At 41.4% G+C, this 24,192-nt stretch overlaps 3 protein-coding genes across 4 annotated transcripts in view; 1 reads left to right on the top strand and 2 right to left on the bottom strand.

The window, feature by feature from the left end:
* Positions 1 to 24,192, bottom strand: part of LOC119651054 (protein timeless homolog) — a 543,993-nt gene that overhangs the window by 431,604 nt on the left and 88,197 nt on the right. The gene's annotated exons all lie outside the window — the stretch shown is intronic.
* LOC119651055 (putative nuclease HARBI1) lies at positions 3,887 to 5,610 on the top strand. The gene is made up of 4 exons (XM_038054384.1): positions 3,887 to 4,183; positions 4,240 to 4,406; positions 4,467 to 4,737; positions 4,794 to 5,610. Exons 1-4 carry the CDS (start codon positions 4,028 to 4,030, stop codon positions 5,487 to 5,489), a joined length of 1,290 nt encoding a protein of 429 aa, XP_037910312.1. The 5' UTR covers positions 3,887 to 4,027; the 3' UTR covers positions 5,490 to 5,610.
* Positions 5,477 to 6,729, bottom strand: LOC119651057. 2 transcript variants are annotated; one of them, XM_038054386.1, is made up of 5 exons: positions 6,586 to 6,729; positions 6,289 to 6,467; positions 6,033 to 6,231; positions 5,903 to 5,978; positions 5,477 to 5,843 (listed from the first exon to the last, which is right to left on the bottom strand). In XM_038054386.1, the coding sequence occupies exons 2-5, from the start codon at positions 6,437 to 6,439 to the stop codon at positions 5,595 to 5,597; spliced, it is 675 nt and encodes a 224-aa protein (XP_037910314.1). In that variant the 5' UTR covers positions 6,440 to 6,467; positions 6,586 to 6,729; the 3' UTR covers positions 5,477 to 5,594. The 2 variants fall into 2 exon arrangements, with proteins under 2 accessions (XP_037910314.1, XP_037910313.1); XM_038054385.1 differs by lacking the exon at positions 6,586 to 6,729 and having other exon boundaries at positions 6,289 to 6,575.

Here is a 24,192-nt window from a genome sequence, read left to right as displayed (position 1 = left end):
GTTAATGACAAGAACGGTACTTTGCTTACTGATCGTCGAGCCGCGACGGATAGATGGCGAGAATACTTCGAGCAGATTTCAACTGAAGAATTTGCTCATCCTCCACTTCCACAATCATTGCCGACATTTGGAGCAGTTCCACCAGTCAGCGCAATTGAAGTCGAGGAGGCAATAAAACAAATGAAATCGGGGAAAGCAACAGGACCTGACGACATCGCATCTGAGCTCTGGAAAGCAAAGAGCTGGGACCCAACACCGTGGCTCAGTGAATTCTTTAACCGGGTTATTCAGGAAGGAAGAACACCATCTGACTGGCAAGAAAGTACCACTGTTCCAATATGGAAAAAGAAAGGTAGCCCAGCAGAATGTTCAAATTACCGTCCGATCCGGTTACTTTCCCATACCATGAAGATTTTTGAACGCATTCTTGACAACCGTATTCGCGAAATCGTTGAAATAACCGTGAATCAAGCCGGATTTGAAGAACTGCGGAACTACTGACGCAATACACACTGCGCGGTTACTCATGGAGAAACACCGTGAGAAGCATCGCCCTCTTTACATTGCCTTTCTGGATCTAGAGAAAGCGTTTGACCGTGTGCCACACGAACTCATCTGGTATGCTTTACGACAACACTTCGTGCCAGAAGAACTCGTGCGCTGGGTTCAATTGCTCTACCACGATCCGAAAAGTAAAGTTCGAAGTATGGCGGGTGTATCAAAACCGCTTCGTGTCTCTGTTGGAGTTCATCAAGGAAGTGCCCTCTCACCACTCCTCTTTGTCCTTGTTATGGACACCGTCACACGGAATATCCAACGTCCAGCGCCCTACACACTGCTTTATGCAGATGATGTTTTCCTAGCATCTGATAGCAAAAATGATCTCGAGCAACTTGTTCAAAAATGGAATGATCGCCTCATGCAACACGGTCTCAGATTGAATTTAAACAAAACTGAATTTTTGACTACCGATCCCCATGAAACAGGCACAATCACTGTCAACGGCAGTGATCTGCCCAGAACTGAGCGATTTAAATACCTCGGGTCAACGCTAACAGCCAATGGAGAGCCGCGTTATGAAATTGCTTCAAATGGAGAGCTGCGTTATGAAATTGCTTCACGCATTAACGCAACCTGGATGAAGTGGCGTTCCACAACTGGTGTCCTTTGTGATCGACGTATCAACGAACGTCTCAAATCTAAAATTTACCGCAATGTCGTCCGTCCAGTCGCTCTCTATGGTTCTGAGTGTTGGCCGACCATAAAAGACAATGAACGGCGTCTTGCGGTAATGGAGACGAAGATGCTACGTTGGACTAGTGGCGTCACACGTTTAGATCACATCCGAAATGAGGATATCCGCGATCGTTATGGAGTTGCACCGATCGTGGAAAAGTTGCGAGAGAGGCGTCTTCGATGGTATGGTCACGCAATTCGTGCAAACGAGAATTCACTTGCAAAGATTGGTCTGAACATCGAAGTCGATGGTAAACGACCAAAAGGCAGACCTAAGCAACGGTGGCTTGATACGCTGGACGGGGATTTGAAAGCCTCGAGATTGCACCCAGATCAGGCATTCGATAGAGCCAAATGGCGAAGCCGATCACGACGAGCCGACCCCGCTTGTGAACGGGACAAAGGCTGAAGAAAAAGAAGAAGAAGAAGAAGCCACAAGATCATGGAGCTTTGCGAGGTCATCAAGGAACACCGACAGATTCATCAAAATATAAGGGCGATGATAAGAGACATGAAGTTGGTGTACGAGAAAGCTAAGGACAAAAAAAAAGCTAAATCGTCGGACAAAAAAGTGAGCCAGGCGACATTAATGACGCCCATTCAAAACATGGGAGAGGAGAAACTAAGGAAGAGGCTGTGGGAACGGCTAAAAGAGCCGGCAGCGCAGCAAACCCCCAAGAAAAAACAAGCCCGGCGCTTTCGGTATAAAAGGTTTTATGTATTTCCTATGTTAGGATACTAGAGTGCACATTTACCCTATTTGCACCGAGCTCGTAATACTCGTTTATTTAGTATAGCATGAGTATTCACTTTAGTCTTCTTCTTCTTTTTCTTCAGCCTTTGTCCCGTTCACAAGCGGGGTCGGCTCGTCGTGATCGGCTTCGTCATTTGGCTCTATCGAATGCCTGATCTGGGTGCAATCTCGAGGCTTTCACATCCCCATCCAGCGTATCAAGCCATTGTTGCTTAGGTCTGCCTTTTGGTCGTTTACCATCGACTTCGATGTACAGACCAATCTTGGCAAGTGAATTCTCGTTTGCACGAATTGCGTGACCATACCATCGAAGACGCCTCTCTCGCAACTTTTCCACGATCGGTGCAACCCCATAACGATCGCGGATATCCTCATTTCGGATGTGATCTAAACGTGCGACGAAACTAGTCCAACGTAGCATCTTCGTCTCCATTACCGCAAGACGCCGCTCATTGTCTTTTATGGTTGGCCAACACTCCGAACCATAGAGAGCGACTGGACGGACGACATTGCGGTAAATTTTAGATTTGAGACGTTCGTTGATACGTCGATCACAAAGGACACTAGTTGTGGAACGCCACTTCATCCAGGTTGCGTTAATGCGTGAAGCAATTTCATAACGCAGCTCTCCATTTGAAGCAATTTCATAACGCGGCTCTCCATTGGCTGTTAGCGTTGACCCGAGGTATTTAAATCGCTCAGTTCTGGGCAGATCACTGCCGTTGACAGTGATTGTGCCTGTTTCATGGGGATCGGTAGTCAAAAATTCAGTTTTGTTTAAATTCAATCTGAGACCGTGTTGCATGAGGCGATCATTCCATTTTTGAACAAGTTGCTCGAGATCATTTTTGCTATCAGATGCTAGAAAAACATCATCTGCATAAAGCAGTGTGTAGGGCGCTGGACGTTGGATATTCCGTGTGACGGTGTCCATAACAAGGACAAAGAGGAGTGGTGAGAGGGCACTTCCTTGATGAACTCCAACAGAGACACGAAGCGGTTTTGATACACCCGCCATACTTCGAACTTTACTTTTCGGATCGTGGTAGAGCAATTGAACCTAGCGCACGAGTTCTTCTGGGACGAAGTGTTGTCGTAAAGCACACCAGATGAGTTCGTGTGGTACACGGTCAAACGCTTTCTTTAGATCCAGAAAGGCAATGTAAAGAGGGCGATGCTTCTCACGGTGTTTCTCCATGAGTAACCGCGCAGCGTGTATTGCGTCAGTTCTTGACAAATCCGGCTTGATTCACCGTTATTTCAACGATTTCGCGAATACGGTTGTCAAGAATGCGTTCAAAAATCTTCATGGTATGGGAAAGTAACCGGATCGGACGGTAATTTGAACATTCTGCTGGGCTACCTTTCTTTTTCCATATTGGAACAGTGGTACTTTCTTGCCAGTCAGATGGTGTTCTTCCTTCCTAAATAACCCGGTTAAAGAATTCACTGAGCCACAGTGTTGGGTCCCAGCTCTTCGCTTTCCAGAGCTCAGATGCGATGTCGTCAGGTCCTGTTGCTTTCCCCGATTTCATTTGTTTTATTGCCTCCTCGACTTCAGTTGCGCTGACTGGCGGAACTGCTCCAAATGTCGGCAATGATTGTGGAAGTGGAGGATGAGCAAATTCTTCAGTTGAAATCTGCTCGAAGTATTCTCGCCATCTATCCGTTGCGACTCGACGGTTGGTAAGCAAAGTACCGTTCTTGTCATTAACACAACAGAAGTGTTCGATATCCTGTGTGCATTCATCACGGCTTTTAGCAAGTCGATACAGATCTCTCTCGCCATCCCGAGTGTCCAGTTTATCGTAAAGATTTTTGAAATGGTTCGCTCGGGTGACAGCGACCGCTTTCTTTGCTTCCCAGTTGGCATTCTTATAAATTTCCCAATTAAGCGTAGTACTAAGTTTTTCGCACGAAAAAATATTTTCGAACGAAATTTTTTCGCTGTGGAAAATTGACAGTGGAGATTTGTGACAGTGACAGTGGAGATTTTCAATTTTAAAGAAAATAGCAGTGTTCCACAAAATACAAAAAATGTTTATCGATTCAGACTCTGATTCTGATTTGGAAGATGCTATTTTGTTATATAGTGCAGTGCTTGCCGAATCTATCAAAAAACAAAAAAAGAAAAGGCAAAATAAAAGCATTTATTTGAAGAAGCGACAAAAAAGTGGCAGGTTTGCAAGAGATGTGAGTTGTATTCTGCAAATTCGTTCAATTAGTATTTTTTAATTTGTCTAATATAGTTTCAGGATTTAATTAAAGATCCCATAAGATTCTGTGAAAATTTTCACATGGACGTGAAAACTTTTCAGCGGATCCTATCGATGGTGACACCTTATTTGAAGCCCAAGAAAATGACTCGGCCAACAGATGGAATATCTCCGAATCAAAAGTTGGCGGCAGTGTTAGAGTAATATATATGTAGTTTCTTCTTATTTACATAGTTCGAAAACAACTATTGTATTTTAAGGTACTTCGCTTGCGGAAGTCTGCAAAGGCACATCGCTTCTGTGTATAGGATAAGTAAGCAACATTTTGGTAAAATAATTGATGAGGTTTCGATTGCCCTCATATCAGCATTAAATGAATACATTCCACCATATGATGCCAACGTCATGATTAATGCTGCAAATGACTTCAACTACCAATGGAGTTTTCCAAATTGTGTTGGATCAATTGATGGAAAACATATTGCCATTAAATGTCCTCCCAAAGCTGGTAGTATGTTTTTCAATTACAAGGTAAAGTGATATACATTATAGATTATCAAAAACTGTATTTATAATTTTATTCGTAGGGTTACCATAGTATTGTTCTTTTGGGTGTCGCCGATGCCAAATATAAATTTTCGTACATTGATGTCGGAGCTTATGGAAGCGAAGGAGACGCAGGTGTTTTTTCGAGCAGTAAATTGGGAAAAGCAATGGTAAACGAATCACTTCCATTTCCACCAGACGCTAAAATACATGATAAACGATTGCCGTTCTTTTTCGTCGGAGATGATGCATTCCCACTTGGAAAGCGGTTAATAAAACCATACGTTCCGAAACGCAATCAAATGTTAGAACCAGAAAAAACAATTTTTAATTATCGGGTAAGCCGTGCCAGACGCTGCGTTGAAAATGCATTTGGAATTCTTTGCTCCAGATGGTACTGCCTCGCTAGAACAATGTTTTGTTCACCGGATCGTGCACAGAAGATTGTTGCCGCTTGCTGTTATCTTCATAATTTTCTCACTAGTCTAAATCCAAGGGTTTATTGTCCCACACGTTATGCAGACTATATTGATTCGAGCGGTAATCTCATTGAGGGCGAGTGGAGGAATAATATACCAGCAAACTCGCTATTTAGTTCAACAATAAATCCGACACAAGGACGACCAACTGATATCGGAAAAACTACTAGAGATTCATTAAAGGAATTCGTAAATTCGCCTGAGGGTTCAGTTCCTTGGCAAAAAAAAATAACACATCAAACGAATAAAAATTTGTAAATTTTTTGTGAGAATTACATCAAAAAGTTGATCGTACAATAAAAGATTACATTTTTTCAAACACAAATTTATTTATTTATCATGTAACACATATTCTAGTTGATTCTATAAATTTCCGTTGTTTTTATGGGCCATAACCCTTTCAAAAGTTTTATTAAAAAACTCGTGATTTAATTTTTCGACTTCGTCGGCGGGCAATTGGCAGTATAGTCGGTCGAGGTTGGCATGCATAGACATATATTTTAATTTCGGCTCGTCGAGTTTTGATCTTTTGATTGCTATCATATCGGAAATAACTTTCGTCAAGTCGGTAGCAGGTTTTAATGTCTGCGATGATGAAGAACACTGTGCATTCTGAAAGTAAAACGGGTTTAGTTAGTCGAACCGTCTAAAACATTGTTTTATTAACTTACGAAATTGTACTGCGAACCATCTGATGCAGGGCTCGAAACATCCTCCTCGGTGGCTATTGTGCTTGTTGAAAAAGTCCTGTAAAAAATCTGATCACGAAATGTCCACACAAATTTTAAAATGTTACATTACCTTCTTTTGGACGAATTCGGCTGCAAAAAATCCAAACAAACTGAAAATTCTGCACAATCTTCTTCATTGCCAATCGAAGTTTCGGGAGATTCACTTTCATCTTGAATTAGCTCACTGCCGGATTTTTGGCACTGTTTTTTCCTTCCCCTATAACGTGCTAAATCTTTAAAAGATCTATAAATGGTCTTGCATTCCGCAACTGTAATAAAAGCACAAATATAATGCCTACACCAACTTTTTCATAAAACTATATTACCTGGTCTTTTCATTTCTTTGGAAATCTTCTCCCAAGCGGCAGCCAATGCCGTACTTTTTCGATGCCCTGCTTCGGACAAATCCCACACAGCACTATTTTCTTTTAAAATCTTTATAAATTTTTCCTTTTCATCTACACTCAACTTTTTCATTTTAAATTCTAGAAATTACGTCCGTCCACTTACAAAAGTCAAACTAAATAGAATTTTATAGACTAAATAAAAATAAAACTAGGTAGCTTGCTCCTACTACAATATATTTTAATAGTTATTAAATACGTATTTCGAATGCTACTTACTTTCTTCCTCAGTACTTAAGCTACTAAATCATTGGGAAGTTTTTCCTGAATTTTTAAATAAAACAAATTAAAAGTCTGTAGGGACAGATTATAAAAAGTTGCTTAAAAGCTAAAGATCCGTATGTGGGTACAGATTCTAAAGGGTAAAGAGAACCACCACCCACTAACTATTGATAATTGACGGCCATGAACCCTAAAAGTTATTATATTATCCCTACCTGCATGTGGACCTTTTTACGTTTTTCTCTTTACCCTTTAGAATCTGTACCCACATACGGATCTTTAGCTTTTAAGCAACTTTTTATAATCTGTCCCTACAGGCTTTTAATTTTTAAATTAAAATATATTGTAGTAGGAGCAAGCTACCTAGTTTTATTTTTATTTAGAAGAACTACAAGCATCGGAACGATAACTATTTTTATAGACTGTTGGTCAGTCAGTTTATAATCTGCCTATCTGTCATATTTTCACGCGAAAATAATGTGCAGGTGCATTGTTTTCGCACGGAAATTTGACAACTGTGTGTAGATTTCTGTGGATAATTGTGTCTTAGCTAATTTGGTCGAAATTTTTTCGTGCGAAAAACTTAGTACCACGGTGCGAAATTATTTCACAAATGCGAAATTTTTGACAGTTTTTATATGAGATTTCACGCGAAAAAGCGAACTTAGTACTATGCTTTAGCAGGCGTTTTATCGTCGAGAAATTTGTGGTAGAGGCGTTTCTTTTCACGGACCTTCATTTCAACATCATCATTCCAAAGCCAAGTATCTCGGTTGATGTACCACTTACCCGGCTTGGTGACCCCAAGGGTTGCAGAGGCCGCTTTGTGGATCGTGCCTTTCATTTGGTTCCATGATTCTTCCACATTCGTAATGGTTGGTAATCGTATGAGTGAGACCGTTTCTTCTTTCTCCTCACCAAATCGCCACCATTTAATGCGCGGCGGGCCAGTGCGTTCCTCACGCTGTTTTATCGGTGGCTTAATTCGCAGGACGGCAATCAACGGCCGATGTTGAGGTGCGATGGTCTCATAGGGAACGACTTTGCAATCAGTGACAGTGGTAAAATGTTGGCGTCTTATGAGAATATAGTCGATTTGCGTTTTATTGTTCCCACTATAAAATGTGGGAAGGTGAGACAATCGTTTGATGAACCATGTATTCATAAGTACAAGGTCATGGGTGTCCGCAAAATCGATTATACGCTCGCCATCTTCATTGCGCGCTCCGAACCCCTTTCCCCCATGGCACCTGTTACCGTTTGCCTTTTCACCCACATGACCATTAAGGTTGAAGGCAATGATTATGTAATCGTCAGCAGGCACGTGACAAGTCTCCAACGGCGCATTCCAAGATGAAGAGATGCTCGGAATACAAGAGAGCCTTAACGCAAATCGCAGATAAGCAACCTTAACCACTATCCGGCGACGCAACACCTACTATCCCAAATTGTCCGCGAGAAAGATCTCGATGTGGCTATAATTAGTGAGCCACGTAGTGGCATTTGAATCAACCACCAAACGGGCTAATCAAGGCTATGGGTTTGCCGAAAACAAGCCTTCCAGGAAATAATGCAAAATCAGGAGAATGGATTCATCAAAGCGGCGGCGGTGAAAGGAATCCACGTATGCAGCTGCTGCAGTACTACACTTGCTCAGTATCACCAGATGATCGATGTTGGCCGAACATCATAGAAGGGGATTTTAACGCCTGGGCTCTTGAAAAGGAAAGCCAAACAATGATTGTGAGATAATATCTTCTATGATATTCGCGAATATTGAAACGTTATACATTTTCAATGGAAAGGGCCTATAGTGCACCTGGCATACGTGAGCACTACTTTAACCATAAGAGTTACTCTACATGTCAGTGTGGACTATACTCATAGTGATCACCAGATAATTTGCATAAAAATTAAGGGCGAATCAAGCTCGAAAAAGAGGATGGGTTGCCCGCGTTGACGGTGGAAGCTTTTGAGGGGAACCTTCGTGATCAAACGCGACATATTCTTAGATTACAAGGTACCCAAGTCATCCACTGGGTTACAGAAGCGTGCGATGTTACTAGGGTCAGAAGGCAACTGCTCTCCAGTAGGTAACCTAGGGCAAGGAGGATATACTGCAGGTCTAAAAAAAGTCCGTTCGGGACGATCGAGGGGAGGCATACAGACGACTGTGAGATCTAAAAGATGCCATTCGGAAAAGGAGAAAGACTTTGTTCAAACAATTCTGCGACTATGCCGACATAAACCCTCGGCTTCCCACCGACCCGATCGGGAGAAAAGCGGAGGCCTACAAAGGAACCCATAGAAACTTCAAACTGACCATCCTGCGAAGCAAGAGGAAATCTTTTAAGGAATTGTGTTCAGAGATGAAAGTAAACCCTTGGCAGGCTAGCTGTTAGAGGTCTGATGGGATACTCGGAGGTTATTTATCTCACTAGAACGCGTGTCTTACTTTCTTACTGAAAATTATTAGGAAACTACTCCCTACAAGGGATTGGCACTGTTGAGCTCCAGGGACTTCTGCCTGCAATGGTAATTTTCGTAGTAAGTAGAGGTAATGGAAATTTGTAATAGAACAGAGGACAGTAAAACTCTGGACATTGACGACACACCTCCTAAGACATATTCGAAGCATGCGTATTGGAAGAGATATTACCACCGCCTAAAGTTAGCGAATCCCTAGATGAACCAAAGGAGGCCCAAATAAGATCCTTCAGCTCGGTAGCATGTTTTCCATCAAACCAGATCAGCCATTGATGCTTAATGAGTAGGTCTACAATTTGTTTAGCAGATATTAATCCGTGGTGACCCTCAATGCAAAATGAATGTTATCTACAGAAGGAGAGCACTGGTTGTGCGTTTGACGATCAAGGCCCTCTCAGATGATCGAGCATTTATCAGCATTCTTCCACGGTTCGAGATTCGTAGGCGAAACCTAGAGGAAACCTTGGGTGAATTTATAGCATCAGAAAAAAATTGGAACGGAAAATGTTCATGTTGATTCAAATCTATCAACTTCACGATCGCATCAACCTACGCAAAGGAAGAGGAGGCTAGGGAAACGCGACTACGAATGACGCGAATAGTCAAAAGGAGATCTAACTGGAGTGAAATAAATCCGCTCCAAGATGTAAGACGTTATGATGATTCCACGAGGCAATATTAATATTTAGTGATAACAGTCGCAGGTTGTCACGGCCGTAGGAAATAGTTTTCCGGGATGTTAGCAATACCGCCATATAGCCTGATTCTTTCCACAAAACAACTCCTGAGTTTGATTGGATGGGTTATTTGCCCCATTGCCCTGAATTGGCGCTTTCCGATTACCACCTGTCTATTTGTTCTTTACAGTCAACGATCTTTGTCGAAGCATCATTTTCGTTTGTTTGTTATCAACAGTCGTTAGAGGAGCGGCATTGTATTAAATCTCCTGCGGGACAGCTACTACATATTGAAATTTTAACTCAATCCGTATATTCAGAAGGACACCTCTTCGAATCGTTTGAATTCTATAGATATAAATCTTTTTGATTTAAGCGTTTTAGTCCTCACCCCTACCTCGTAAACCCCGAAAAAAATCCAGTATGTTTCAAATTGTATAGGTCGTGAGACGCAGTGAGTCGTGAGATCAGCAGTTGAAAAATAATATTAAACGATTGAGCCGTTTGTCTTTATTTCCAATTTACATTTTTACCATTTCGTTAATTATTTAAATTGTAACTCCGCCTTGTTATGTGAATGGGGTGCTTTGGATTGAATGATTGATTGAGATAACTGACAGATCGCACACAATCTTCAAAATTGGGGAGCTATGAGGGAAACATGAGTTTGGCAAAAGTGAAACACGTGAGAGACGTGAGAACTCGACCGCCAGAATCTCCAAGAATTGGGGGAACAGTGAACCATCAACAGAAGAAACCAAATGAAACATCAAATGTCAAAAAATAAACAGGGCGCCGGGCAGAGATGACATCTTTGCTGAACTAATTTGGTTCTCTCCATCTTAAACGAAGGACAGATTCCGCAAAGGTAGTCAAAAAATGTGATATGCCCTATCCACAGAAAAGGTGACAAGCTGACAAGAAAAAATTATAGAGATTACTACTAAAAAATTCTCACGAAAATATTAGTGAAAAGAATCAAACTGCACGCCGATAAGACGATTGGTGAATACCAAGCAGGTTTTCGAATGGAAGATCGACAGTTGTCAAGTTATTTACGATCAAACACATGCTGAGAATTCGACATCGACATCCATCAAGCAAGGATATAACCGAAATGTACTGCACAAAGTAATCCTCGACTTCGGAGTTCTAGAAAAACTGGTAAGCCCTACCGGCTTTACCTTGTCAATGTCCCACACAACAGAGCAGGTCAGAATAAATAGAGTTAAGGCAAGACGAGATTTTTCGCATTTGCATCAACAAACAAGACTGAAATTATGGCCCAAACAAGGAAAATGACGCCTACAACACCATAAAAAAAATATAACGATTGCCGAGTGCAACTTGGAAAATGTAGACAACTTTACATACTTAGGTGGACAGACAACTAACGGACGAAGACCGGTGGGAAAACCGCAAAAGCACTAGGAAGATTCTGTTGAGGAATGCAGCGCATTACTGCCCGGATTTCGAAATTAAAAGGCACGATCGATTGGAGGGAAAACATCTTGAAGGTAGAAGTCCGAAATGGGCTATCGAGCGTTAACGGCGGCAAGTTCGGTTGAAAACAATCATGATGTAAATTCAAATACGCCAGGTTTAGGACACGTGTATTTTGTAAAATGAAGTATAAAAGATCAAAATGCCAAGGATCCTGACCATCAACCGGGTAATAAACTGGCAATCAAGAAGGTGCAATTCGATAGAGATGTAACGTTCACCTCTGGCGACCTTTCACTGTGAAGTGTAGCTCTGCCCTTCCAATAACCAACTCTGGTTAAACATTTGATTACCCCCTAACCTCCAGACTCATTACAAACGTGAGAAGACAAGTAATGCTAGGTATTCTCACAAATGGGAATATCTGAAATTCAAATAGGAATATGTATTTTCCAGAAAAGCCTAAATGCCAAGCGAGCCAGGCATGTGGTCGTTCCTACGAATAGGTATCCACACGGATTTTGCCTCATAGAATTTTCTGTCGTCTGACTCGCTAATATAAAATGAAAACAACAATGAAAGTCACAGTCTCGTGCTTAACTATTCACTTCCCTAGTGTTTATCTTTCAGTATATTTCCGAAGACAGAAAGCTTAACTTACAATCCCGTCAGAGTCAAGAAAATGGCATAAAGCCTACATTCCTCACCATCCTTTTGAGCAAAATATTCCACGTGTTCTTATTCCCATGTCTGCATGTCATGGAAAACACAATTTAGAACGTGATTGTGAAATTTCGCTGTCTGCAAAAACTGTAATTACATGCACCTTAAGCTCGTGTTGACAGTGGCAGTTTCCAAGCAACGCATCCTTCAGGATTATTATTTTCATATGTATGCATGAAGTGAAGTCTTGAATTTTTGTAGACAGAAGAGTTCACGCAAAATATTCAGAACAATGATATAGAATACTTATTCGTACATAGCGCGGGAGAAAGTCGGACTAAGGACTCAGAACAACTACACCTCCGCGGAAAGTGTCTCCTTACAGACAAACTGAAGAATCCACACAAATTTTAGAAAACTGGGGCCGCGCTTGTCTTTTTATGAAGAAAATTAAAAGTTTTCAAAAATTTTAATAATTATTTTTATTGAATTCTACCTACATTTAAATATTATAAACTTCTTTCGAAAAATAATCAAACAATCAAACTTGTTCACTGAAGCCAACCCAGACATCTTGAGGCGACATTCTTGAAAATCAGACACTGAAATGAAAATCCCTTAAATCGGTTAGGATTTCAATAAAAACCAACAATCCCACACGCTCTAGTTAAGCATGCTATGCAATTTACTACTAAAACCCACCAAAATCCAAGGCAAACGGACGTAAATTCGATCCAATATAATTTGTCCTTTTTGGTAGCTCTCAAAGAAGTAAATAAGCTGATAAGAGTGTAGATGGCTCCAGCAAATTAACTCGCCACTACTATGTACGCCTCCAGCTGGATCTTTCTCGAATTTTCTTCTGGCCCTGTGTCATTCGTCCTTCGCATAGAAGTAAAGAGTATGTTGGCTGGACCATTGTAACAGTGCAGGGTTTATCCTTTGCGAAAATTGCACTGACCGTCCTGGAAACTGGACCGAACTAATGGGTGATGTCCCGTTTTTGTTTGCCACTTTGGCTCGGCGAGGAGCTGTTGCATAACACATTATCATTGTCACCATAGCGCTCTCCGTTGCTTATCGTCTTCTGCAAGGGGTTTATATAGACTGCTTCTTATGGAGATGCAGATACATATATTTCGTCCCAGTTTCGAATAAGGAAGAGTCCAGAATTTTGATGAAGTGTGCGAAATTTTCTAAGGCCCTTAAGCAAAGTGTACACTATGGAAAATTATAGTGAAATTTGACATTTGTGAATTCTTTATGGACAAAGAAGTTTTCAAGAACATTTCGAAATGGACTGGATCATGAAATATTTTAAGGAAAATTTTATCAAAAAATGAAAATTAATTCCGAATATCCTTGATCTGTGAAAGGTTTCATCGCGAGAAAAATTTCTATGCATATCTATTATATCAAAATGGAGTCCATTTATTACAAATGACTAGGTATACCAACCCTACTCATTTGTGATAAATGGACTCCAAAACCATTCAACCGATCGCCATGAAAATTGGTAAAGGTTGAATTTTCGACCCCATCCTCGTGAGAGTGAGAAATGTATACAGGAGGAGAGGGGCGATCCCCCCTTAAATCATGTTGAAAACTCGTGGCAGTAGCCCCCCTTGAAAAGTCATGACCCTTCAAAGTCGCTGTATGTTATGTGAAGGTAGTGTTTTAATTTTCAAACACCACGTCGTTAAGAAAAAAGAATGGAGGACCATGCAAACTCTTGCTATAGCCATCCCCACTTAAAAAGTTATGGCACTCCCAAATTGGAGCTATTTTCATGTTAAAAAGGTATGGTTTACCTTTGAACCTCATCTTTCACGCGGAGAGAAGAGTAAGAATGAAGACATGGGATCCTCTGTCTCAAAGCCCATTAAAATCCCGTAGCTGTCACCTCCCATTAAAAAGTAATAATGCTTTAAATGAGGGTTTTTAATATTATCATGGTGTGGTTTGATTGTTAGCGCCACCTGCGGAGATACACAGAAGCAAGAAGGTCTCCCCTGTCTAACATTGTCGAAAAATTGTGGCGATCATCTTATTTTCCTTCTCTAAACCTCCTCTCCTTTCCGGTGGCATGTTACCAACCAACTTTACCATGATGATATCAAAATATTCCCCATTTGCATTAGTTCTACTTTCTAAGGGGGGACAGCTTCAGATTTTCAACGTCCGAGTTTTTGAAGAGTGGAATTTCCCTCTCCCCACCATAAAGTTTTCACTCCCTCAAGGATTGGGGCTAAAATACTGAAAATTATTGAATATGCCAGGCAAAAGCTCGAACATTGAATGATCATTCAGACATGCACCTTAACTGTCAGTCAATATCTGAACAACTAGACTCGCCACTGGAAGCAGAACGAATCAGAGCCTCTATTTCCAGAGCTACTGCAACATGAGAAAAACGAGATTCATGATTTAACAACCTGCGACTTTAAGCTTTCATGTTAAGAGGTACCGAAACATATCAACAACATGGTGTGAAAATTACAAGTCTTCGAACAGAAGCGTCTACTTTCAGAGCCGCTGCAATTCTCGAAGAGCAGCAACGTGGTGAAGCTGAACCCCCACGACAGATTCGACCAACATTGAGAATCGATCCCCGTAAAACAGCATTCAAATACAATGAAGACTACGATTACAAAATGTGCGGCAATATCCTCGTCGATTTAGTGATTATATTGTGCTTATATTGTCGCGCTGTGCATTTTCAATAAGAAATGACTGATATGTATTGTTCCATTGCAAGGTCAATTGGCTACCCCTAACTGAGCCACCAGAGCTACTTCTAACTCATATTACTGGAGCTACCCAAGAATCCAAACACCTTTATCTAGAATGGCCAGGAGGTATTACAACATCTTCGAACGGGTAAGGAAAGTGTGTGCCAAGTTTACTAGATCATGCCGACTAAACTTTGCAGAATTGGAGGGTACGAGCCCTATATATTGGATCACAGATTAATCTGATTCGAAATTTAGGGCAACTCCGAAATGAAAAGAATAAGGAATCGCATGAGAACAGCTTGGGACTCCTATGCAACGCACCTGAGCAACAACATGGCTCATCTAGCTAGAGACAGTGGGGGAATGAGGAATGGGATATGAGGCCAACTGCCCGCAACGCGATCAGAGAAGCAAAAAAAAGTTTGAAGGAATTCTGTGAAAAACAACAAACAAAACGGGGAAAAGGAGAATTGGGAACTAGCAAAATAGATACGCTCGAATGCTAGCTGATGGGTAGTGCAAGCCTTTAAACCACTGACATCACCCAGAGTAGATGGCATTTCCCCAGCACTAGTCCAGAGAAACCTAGAAATAATATAAAAGTCTATCTGGTAAAAGGCAGCATAGCCTTGGAATATATATCAAAGGCATGGAGACAAGCTGAAGTAGTCTTCTGAAAAGGGCTAAAAAGGATCTTTTTCACCATAAGTCTTCCAGACCAATATGTCCCAGTTCCAACGGTGGAGAAGGTCATAGGCAACTATATTAAAACTAACCAATGCGTAATCCCCTACATTAGTGTCAACACGTTTACCGGGAAGGACGATCAACCGAAACTGCCCTGTATCAGCCTGACGGATGTATTACGGGATGCTGACAATTAGGAAGCATATAGATCACACCACACACAAGGTAAAAGATAGGCCCTCAAATTGATAGACAAGGGGTAACTTCCTCCAAACTACAATTTTTAGTTTTTAGTCTTGATATATATCAATTTTAGGCTAGATTACTAACAGAAACTGTTACCAGGTCAACGCCTTTTCATCCCGCATTAGCCCTCGCCGATGGACCTTATCCGCGGCAGAATAAACGTGGGCAAGGTCTCGGAAATAGACACCGAATTAAATTTATTTAACTCGAGGGAACTCAGATTCCAGGTTTGCATCTGACAGGACTTTCGATGAGGAGACTCACAGGCTGAAGGATGGTGGGCATGTGATTTTAGCTACATATACTTCGGTTTCCCAAAACTCGGCTGACTGCGCTGCCTTTTTACAGAATGAAGGACGTAATATTGATAAAAGTGAACAATATCTTAAAACTAAAACTATTAAAAGGAAAAGTTTCCAATTTAACTATAGATTTGCTTATTTAAAAATAGCAGACACATGTTTCGGACACAACATGTGCTGGACACATTAGGAATTTCTACAAAGAGAAGGCACTGACAAAACCGCGTTGAACTGTGATAGACCAAGGGGAGTGAAATAAAGAAGACAAAAGTCTCAACGATAAGGCCTAGGCTCAGATTCTCTACACATTCAATCCCCAATCAACTCATTCATGTCGTTCGTCACAATTCAGTATTCAACAGCCGAAGTAGGCCCGTTTTGGCAGTACGGCTGACAGAAGGTTCCTCTCTGTAGCACGTCCTAACTTCAAACCCTTAGCAATGGCCAATCGTTCGGTTCCGGGCGGAACAATTCTTTAATTGAGAGAAAGAGAGGCATCCGCGTTTTTAAACAAACAGAAGCGGAAGCTTTTAAAAATTTCAACTTAACAACCGAATGGCCAGCAATTAAGGCTAAGGGTTCATTAGTGGACAAGACTATTGAAGGCGATAATTTTTTCTCTTCGTAATAACTGATGATGTGAATACTTTATTATTCGAAAGTATCCAGTTTTGCTTCAACGTTTTAGCTAAACTTAACTGACGACGCAGAAACATCTTCACTTCTCACTCAACTGTGTATTTGACTAGTCCTGGATAGGGTTACTGAGCTGCCTTCGTAGAATTAATTCTTCTTTTAGCTTCCAAAGCAGAAAAGTGTTGAGATTTCTGAACAGCTAAACGGTAGAAATGGAAACATAGCTAATAATTCATAAGTTTTCCTAACTGTCATAGCTTCCGAAGCGGGTGTGAGGAAGATTCGCTCGGTCGATCAAGAATGCGCCAAAGCTATTTCCAGCGGTGAGTATTTTTGCCTATCCACGACAGTGAATAAGAAATGCATAAGGACGCAAAATTTTGCTCCTTGGACCTTGGACGCAGAATTAGAAGTGCAATTATACAATTTTTGTCTGCTGATTTTTGCTGAAAAGTTCCACGGGAAAATCAATCAAATCGTCAAAAAGATAGTGATCCCAAACATCAGAACTGTCTGTGCGCAATAGGAAATAAAGAATCGGATAGTAGGCGCATTAAATCCATTGCTGGAAAGAAACGCATATAATCCCTAAATGCGTAAAAAGGTTTCGTAGGAAGGTGCCCTCTCAAAAGCAGAGCAGCATGTTTAAACTAGACTTAACAAAGCAGAAAAAAGCAAGGGTATTCCTAAACCGGAGACTGAAATGGGCTTAGATAGCTAAGCAGCAATCGTGAGGTTTCCTTGAGAGCTGTTCTTTCGATTTTGCTATGGCTTATAATAGCTTGATAAGAATACATTACGATAACTTTTAGAGAGATATCTAACGACATGAGTGTTTCCAACACGAATTCACGGGCAGCGCTAAGTAGACTAAATATTTTCACTAAGGATATTAAGCCCATGTGTTCTCTTGGAGGTGGACTTCTAACTAGCACAAAAAGTCAAATATTTATGAGTTCGTCTTGATGGCTAGATGTCACACGACTATTTCCAGTATGATTTTTTTCAGATTGGTTGTCTCTGAGAATAGGTCCTTGAAATAGGTGGCCCTTTTTTAGCTAAAGAACTTATATCGAAGCTAAAACTTATTGCGGAAAATACTAAGCAAGACCCTTCATTTCATTCTTTTGCACATGGAGTAGAAGTAGATAACTGAACTGACCAAACCAGACGAACGACTCAAAGAGAAGTAGGTAGCATCCGTCAAGTGCAAAAAGAGCGTGCATACACGAAAGTTTACAGAAACCTCCAGCTCGCCATTCAGCAGGGAAAAAGGGAATGTGCTGGATATAAACCAATGGGAGAGCGCCTACAGATCCAGATCCAGAGGGCGGTTATCTCCGCAGACCCCATGCCCTACCTCCTAACTAAAAATCATCTAGGGACTTTCCCGCAGAAGAGAGGGATACTTACAGTTTTCATAGATCTTTTTGGAAATTTCAATCTCCTCAAACAAAAAAAAATACAGAGAGACACAGACAATCGCTTTTAATAAGGCTTTGTTTGCCAGGGATCTGGGGGAGCTTTGAGATTTCAGATATAACCAATCACCGATAGATCAGCCATGTGAAGATCAAACCAGGTTCTGGTGTCAAAAAGGTAGACCTTGTATGGCTTCTTTGACTATCTATTCATAGGAAGATAACTAGAGAAATTTCCAATATGAGCTGGAAGCATAGATACTATGGACTGTTTGAAGATATACAAGAAGCCCTTCGAGATTGCCAAAAAATGGTTGAAATACTTTCAATGTATTGAATACATATAAAAAAACCTACAAAGCTTAATTAGACCCTTGCAGTAGCACGGGGAACTCGTTCTTTTTTTAAGAATCGGGGGTTCACCTAAAGAGCCTTACGTCCATTTGATTGAAGACATTAGAGTACGTCATAGATATTCATTTATGGGCGATTATCAAAGTATAATTTGTTTCCAATTCCAAGCAGGTTTGTCGCAACATAGATCTAAAAAGAATGCTCTTCATGGAATAATGGGCATTGGACATAGAAAATGAATTTAACAATGGAACCACTAAACTCCTCCAAAAGTATCGAATCGAATAAGATTACAAAGGCGGCGTCAGCAATGGATAGTACCTACGCTAAGCACCTAACCAAAACTATAACGCGGCAGCCACACCTACCCGCCACCATTCAAAATTACCTGAAATACACTTCAGTAGCTTCATAACTTCTCGACGCTCGCAGTCCTGATCTCCGCCAAGTGCCCTTGGGGCGACCGACTCGTCAGCCATATTGGGAGAATGGATTCCATTGCATGGGGTAGCCCGGAATGCAATTATCGCCCTTTCCTAAAGTGTGACCTATCCACTGCCACTTTCATCTTCCGATCACAGTGCGTACGAGTAATAAGCCTGCGCACCACCAAGTTCTTGTTTGAAATAGTGAAGCAGTGCAGTCTGATGACGGGACGCAAACAGGTATTGATGAAAGCTTACAGTTTTTGGGCAACGTGGAGTTTACTTTCCATGTGCTACTTCCATATAGCAACACAGAAAGAACACTGGGACAATTTGGTCTTGCTATTGAGGAAGCTACATTTCTAGATTTGAGACAAAGCAACCAAAGCGGAGTTAGCGCTATTAATGCATCGGGCAATATCCAGTTCGCTGCGACCGTCAGTCCTAAGTATACAAATTGGTCGACACTTCCGATTCTCTGCCCATCAATGCAGATAGCGAGAATGCGATGACCTGTCAAACTGAGAACCTTGGTTTTTTTGGTGTTTATTTTCAGTCCAATTGTAATTGCCTCTCTTTCCAAGTGCAGAGCCATTTGGACATGCTCCATGGCCCGGTGAGAGAGCAAACAGATGTCATCTAAATGTTGAAGGATAGATGCCATTGTTCATTGAACTCCACCACGTCTTCCGGACAATGCAGCATGAAGAACGCGACCAATAACAAGACGAAATAATATCAATAATATCTAGAAAGACTCCGCTTTCGACCTCAAAATCCTCCGAGATTTTACCTCGGTGTAGCACGTCACATTTTGCGCCATTATATGTCGCTCTGATAATAGCTATTAGTTTCTTCGGAATGGTCCTCCTGCGTGGAGCACTCCAAACACACTTTCTGTTCACGCTATCGAAAGCTTTCTCTAAATCGATGAAGAGCAGATGAAGCGAACATCTAAACTCCGCGCTCTGTTCCAAAATGATCTGTACTTGAGTTGCTGTGGTCAATGCATAAGTATCCAGATGCGGAAACCATCTATCTATATATCTATCTCTATCAATCAACCTTTCGAGATGTTCTCTGATGCGCTCCAGAATTATTTTAGCTAGTATCTTTGGAACGGCAGGGAACACCCCTCCGAATTCCACACTTAAAACGGGTCTCTTTTTTTGACATCTTGACGATCATCCCCTTCTTCTACTCTTTGGGAAAGGTCTCGGATTCCTAAGATTTCCGTACTAGTGGAAGCAGTAGCAGTAGCTGTAGGTGCAGCGAGTAGGGAGACTATCAAGCCCAGCGACTTTACTTCGTTTGAGTGCATTGATGGCCGAAATTAATTCTCTTCTGCCTGGAGGAGCAATCCATATCCGCATGTTACGGTGATTAGCTATTTCATCCACAAGAGGAAGAATTTCAAGGGATGTGATAGGTTGTTCAGATGTTCATCATCGTGGATAAGAAGCCGACCGTTGACGTCCTTCACAAGACCATGGCAAGATTTGCGACCACATGCAAGCTCTTTCATGTTGCGGTATACATTCCTGAAATCATTGCGATCTGAGGCATGTTCCGCTTCCTTGTCCAACGCAATAGCAAATTATCTCTGTTACGGCGTACATTGCGCTGGAATTCGAGCGCGTCATGGCCGCCATCGCTCGCAGCGGTCAGAAAAGCCTTCAACCCCTTATGTTCATCGATCCGCTTCCACGATTCCGCAGTCAGTCAGATCTTATGACTCCCCTTCGGGACGTGACCGACGACCTATGTAGCACCCCAGAAAAAAACATTTTTGATGGCGGCTCAATGCTCAACAATATTCTCAAGATCAGCAAGCTCTCCCACTGTGGAGCGACAGTGGGTAATATAAGCGGTTGATATTGAATGGTGATGTCGGGATTAGACGGAGACCTGATAGGCGACTTCTTTTCAACGGGAAGCACATTATCACCGCCGTTTCCCCGACAGATAGAAAATTCTAATATTCACTCTGGTTCGACCCTTCAAATGCGCCAGGTTTCAAGGCACGTGAATTCTTCTATATAACGTCTGAGGACCAGATCCACTTTCTAGAGCATGGCTAGCACAGAGGCAAGCAATGGCGTAGTAACACGATACTTCAGTTCAGTCACAAATAGATATTGATGAGAGAGGGCACCCAAATTTCCCGCTTTTTGGAAAGCATTGTCCTTGTGGTTGTTAACTTTAACGCTGTGGTCATTCAGCCTCTTCCACCGTAGTCATTGCAAAAACACGTGACCTTTCAGCTGTCACGATATTGTGAATCGTGGTATCAAATCGGCGCATCATAGCGTTCCAACGAGTGGAGGCCACTTAAATTAACCAGTCAAAAGCATGCCCTCCGTAGCTTTACCATGATTGGAACTGCTTAAGGCCAGGCTTGTATCAATTGCAGTCGACGATATTTTCGCACTGTGAGTAATCATTCCTCCTCTGTGTACAAATACGTCAGCCCTGCTAGGGCTCATTTAGGCAAGTTTTCAGATTCCATGTTCTAAATACCTGCCCAAAATACAGACTTCTTCAGCAGAATGAAGCTCAGGTCCATTTGAACGATTTCATGTCGTAACCCGCTCGACCTTAAACCAATGTTGAGAATTTATCTAGTTTGCACTGACCTTCAGGACTATTTACATGTTCTAGATAAACCATTATCCAAGCCCCAAGCTCTAATGCAACCGGACACATGTGAAATATATCCATATTACCCAGCTTTACCAGTACAAACGTTGCCTTCACAATTAATTAAGCTGCTCCTCACCAGTAAACTTGAAAAAGTCAACGAAAAACCACTGGAAAGTCTAGAAGAGCTTCGAAACTACGAATAATCCTTAATCTTGGCAAGGTGCAAACAGAGCAAGCAGCATGAATAAGCCAGCTAGGAAGCGGCTGCTTTAGACAAAGAGATAAGAAGACTAGATGCAGAACGGTTCCTGCTTTACATTTTCTTTCCGCTCTGGAAGCTACGAAAATGAAATCAGCCCTTCCTTCTTAGGATATACAATAACAAAAAAATTATTCCTGGAGTAATAAAAGTGTCGCAAGGAAGAACAAAGGTGACAATTCTCTAAGGATTTATGGTGTCTACCAACACATTTTAATGACCGGGAAATTTATTAACACTCCACTACTTTGCAGCTTGTAGATGGAGATTTTGTGCTAAAAGAGTTTCGCAAAAGGAAACGCTATAAATGGTTTAGGTAAATAGGATGTAATGGATGGCAGACTTGCTCATTGAAATGAAGTTGATATGAATCGTTTAAGCAGATATTAAGAAGATTCCGTGGATTGTTATAGTATCTATTTTACATAAACGACGGCTAGACTGAGATCAAACCGAGTAATAGGGATTATGGCGATTAAGAAGTGATAGATGGTATCGTGCTATCGCATTGTGAAGACAGTCATGCATTCACTAATGTCCTCATATGGGGACAACTACTGACGGTTCCGAAACTAATACAATTAATCGCTCTGAAAGTCCAGGATCATTAAATGGTAGAAGACGAAATATGGCAGCAATACTTCTTATGATCCCCTTAGCCTCTACCTAATCAAACCCCATCAACTATTTCAGTTTCCTCATCCACATCCTCCATTAATTACAATCTAAATATTTGACCGCACTTAGAGTGGTTAACCTCCTGGTAAACTTTAAATCATCTCAAAGGTCTTATTATGGCTTTAAAAGCCCCCAAACATGTTCCCTGTCTGGCCTACTCGTCAATTAATAATGAGATTCTGTCAATAGTACTTAAGCGATTTTCGTCCTAAGGCCTGGCCGCCTGGTTATTGTCCGGATCCCGAGAAAATTGGAAATTAAATTTCTCCCAAAAATAATTAATATCTTCTTTCCGTTTTTGTTGTTCGGACTGAAGGAGACACAACGACCTGTATAAATGGATAATTAAAGTCAGTCCTTTTTGTGTCTGGTCGACGGCGGAAACTAAACTAATTAATTTTCACTATCCAATTAAAGGACGCCCGGAAGATGTCAAAAGACGTTGGATTTGCCTGGTAAGATGAATTGAAGTTGCACCTTTGCAACCGCTATCCTCGGTCCTCGTGATGGTAATCACTTAATCCAATTACAGTCACCTTTCAGAAAACTGGCCGCATCTAAATGAATTATGATGGGCGCTCAGCTAAGTTCCTTTTGGTTTTGAGAGGGTGGGGGATGATTGGAAACAAATGAAACACATACAGAGTCAGAATCATTCAATCATTCTGTCCGCCAGGCGTCCAACATTGAAATGTCCATACGTGTTAGAGGAGGCATATTATTTTGATGAGTGTGGCACGAAACCTGGATTTTAGGGATTTTTATGAAAAGTGGCTCTCCAGCTTTGAGACGTAAAGCAATTTCGATAAATACTAATGCAATACATTTATGTTTTTTCATCAGATTTCGCATCTCGACTCTTCCATGAGGAAGAGTAGTACAATCTTCCTCTTCAAATTCTACCTCAGCGTAGCCACAATATGTCCCCCAGATGTTCATCCTTTTTCCGGAGAAAATATCTGTGCCATTTCTGTCAAACTTTTGACTGTCCGTAAGCCACAGTTTTTGAAACAATGCCATAAAAAAACCAAGTTTGCAACTCCATAATCAAATGCTCCAACGTTATCCACCAGTTCCATGCATACAGCAGACAAATCATTTATCTTAATCCAGTGAAAGTTCAACAGGGCGAATAATATAATGATTTGGACGTTAGCGCTTCGGTAATCACATTATAATGGCATAACATCCACCAACTGAGCAATCATCCTTGCTCACGTGGTGGCACATATGGATCAAAGTTCTGGGGAGCAGAGTGCACTCTTTATTATGAGTGGTTGTCCCGAAATCTCATTTCGTCCCGAACGTTCTTTTATCTGGCGGCAGCCATTGGACCGAGAACAAAACTTTTTCCATCAGCCCTCTGGGTGTTTTGGACTGGCGCTGCGAACACATTGCAATTATTAATAAATCATAATTAAAACAATTAACTACGACTAAGTTGGTATTTGCTGTGATATATAGTGGCATGATGCGGCAGTGCTTACTTTGGTCGCCTCCATGGGCGCCTCTAATTTGTGGACACAGACCCAATTCAGAACGTGCTGGTTTTCGATAGTTTGAGTTTGCTAATTTGCATGCAGACTGTAAATCCAGTGTTGGAATTTATAATGGTATTAATTACAACAGGATTAAATTAGACGCTGCTCGCATCATGTGAGCATAAATTATATTTCGTCGGCAACAAGGACCAGCAACTGTGTTGCTACTTGTAATGAATGGGCAAAACCTTCTAATCAAATGAACTCTATGAATTGAAATCCTTTAGGGCTATTTTCCATAGATGACGAAACATCCAGACTCTAGACTCCAAAATCCGCTAATTCAAACAGTAGCCCCTCAAAGAACTCACAAAAGGCAAAATTAAGTAGAGGGTATTCCTCCAAATTCACATCTCCGTGGCTGCAAGCTAGAAATTTCCTTGAAGCTTTCATAAATTCAATTAGTC

Source organism: Hermetia illucens, chromosome 3, assembly GCF_905115235.1.
Source record: "Hermetia illucens chromosome 3, iHerIll2.2.curated.20191125, whole genome shotgun sequence".
Lineage (NCBI taxonomy): Eukaryota > Metazoa > Arthropoda > Insecta > Diptera > Stratiomyidae > Hermetia > Hermetia illucens.
Note: the sequence above shows the minus strand (reverse complement) of the source record. Positions and strands in the feature narration are given on the sequence as shown.

Coding starts and splice junctions, on each gene's coding strand:
- LOC119651055 (XM_038054384.1), top strand. CDS start 4,028: ATGTTTATCGATTCAGACTCTGATTCTGATTTGGAAGATGCTATTTTG. Junction 4,407..4,466: donor AAGTTGGCGGCAGTGTTAGA/GTAATATATATG, acceptor TTGTATTTTAAG/GTACTTCGCTTGCGGAAGTC. Junction 4,738..4,793: donor GTATGTTTTTCAATTACAAG/GTAAAGTGATAT, acceptor TTTTATTCGTAG/GGTTACCATAGTATTGTTCT.
- LOC119651057 (XM_038054386.1), bottom strand. CDS start 6,439: ATGAAAAAGTTGAGTGTAGATGAAAAGGAAAAATTTATAAAGATTTTA. Junction 6,232..6,288: donor CAAAGAAATGAAAAGACCAG/GTAATATAGTTT, acceptor CTTTTATTACAG/TTGCGGAATGCAAGACCATT. Junction 5,844..5,902: donor ATGGTTCGCAGTACAATTTC/GTAAGTTAATAA, acceptor TTTTACTTTCAG/AATGCACAGTGTTCTTCATC.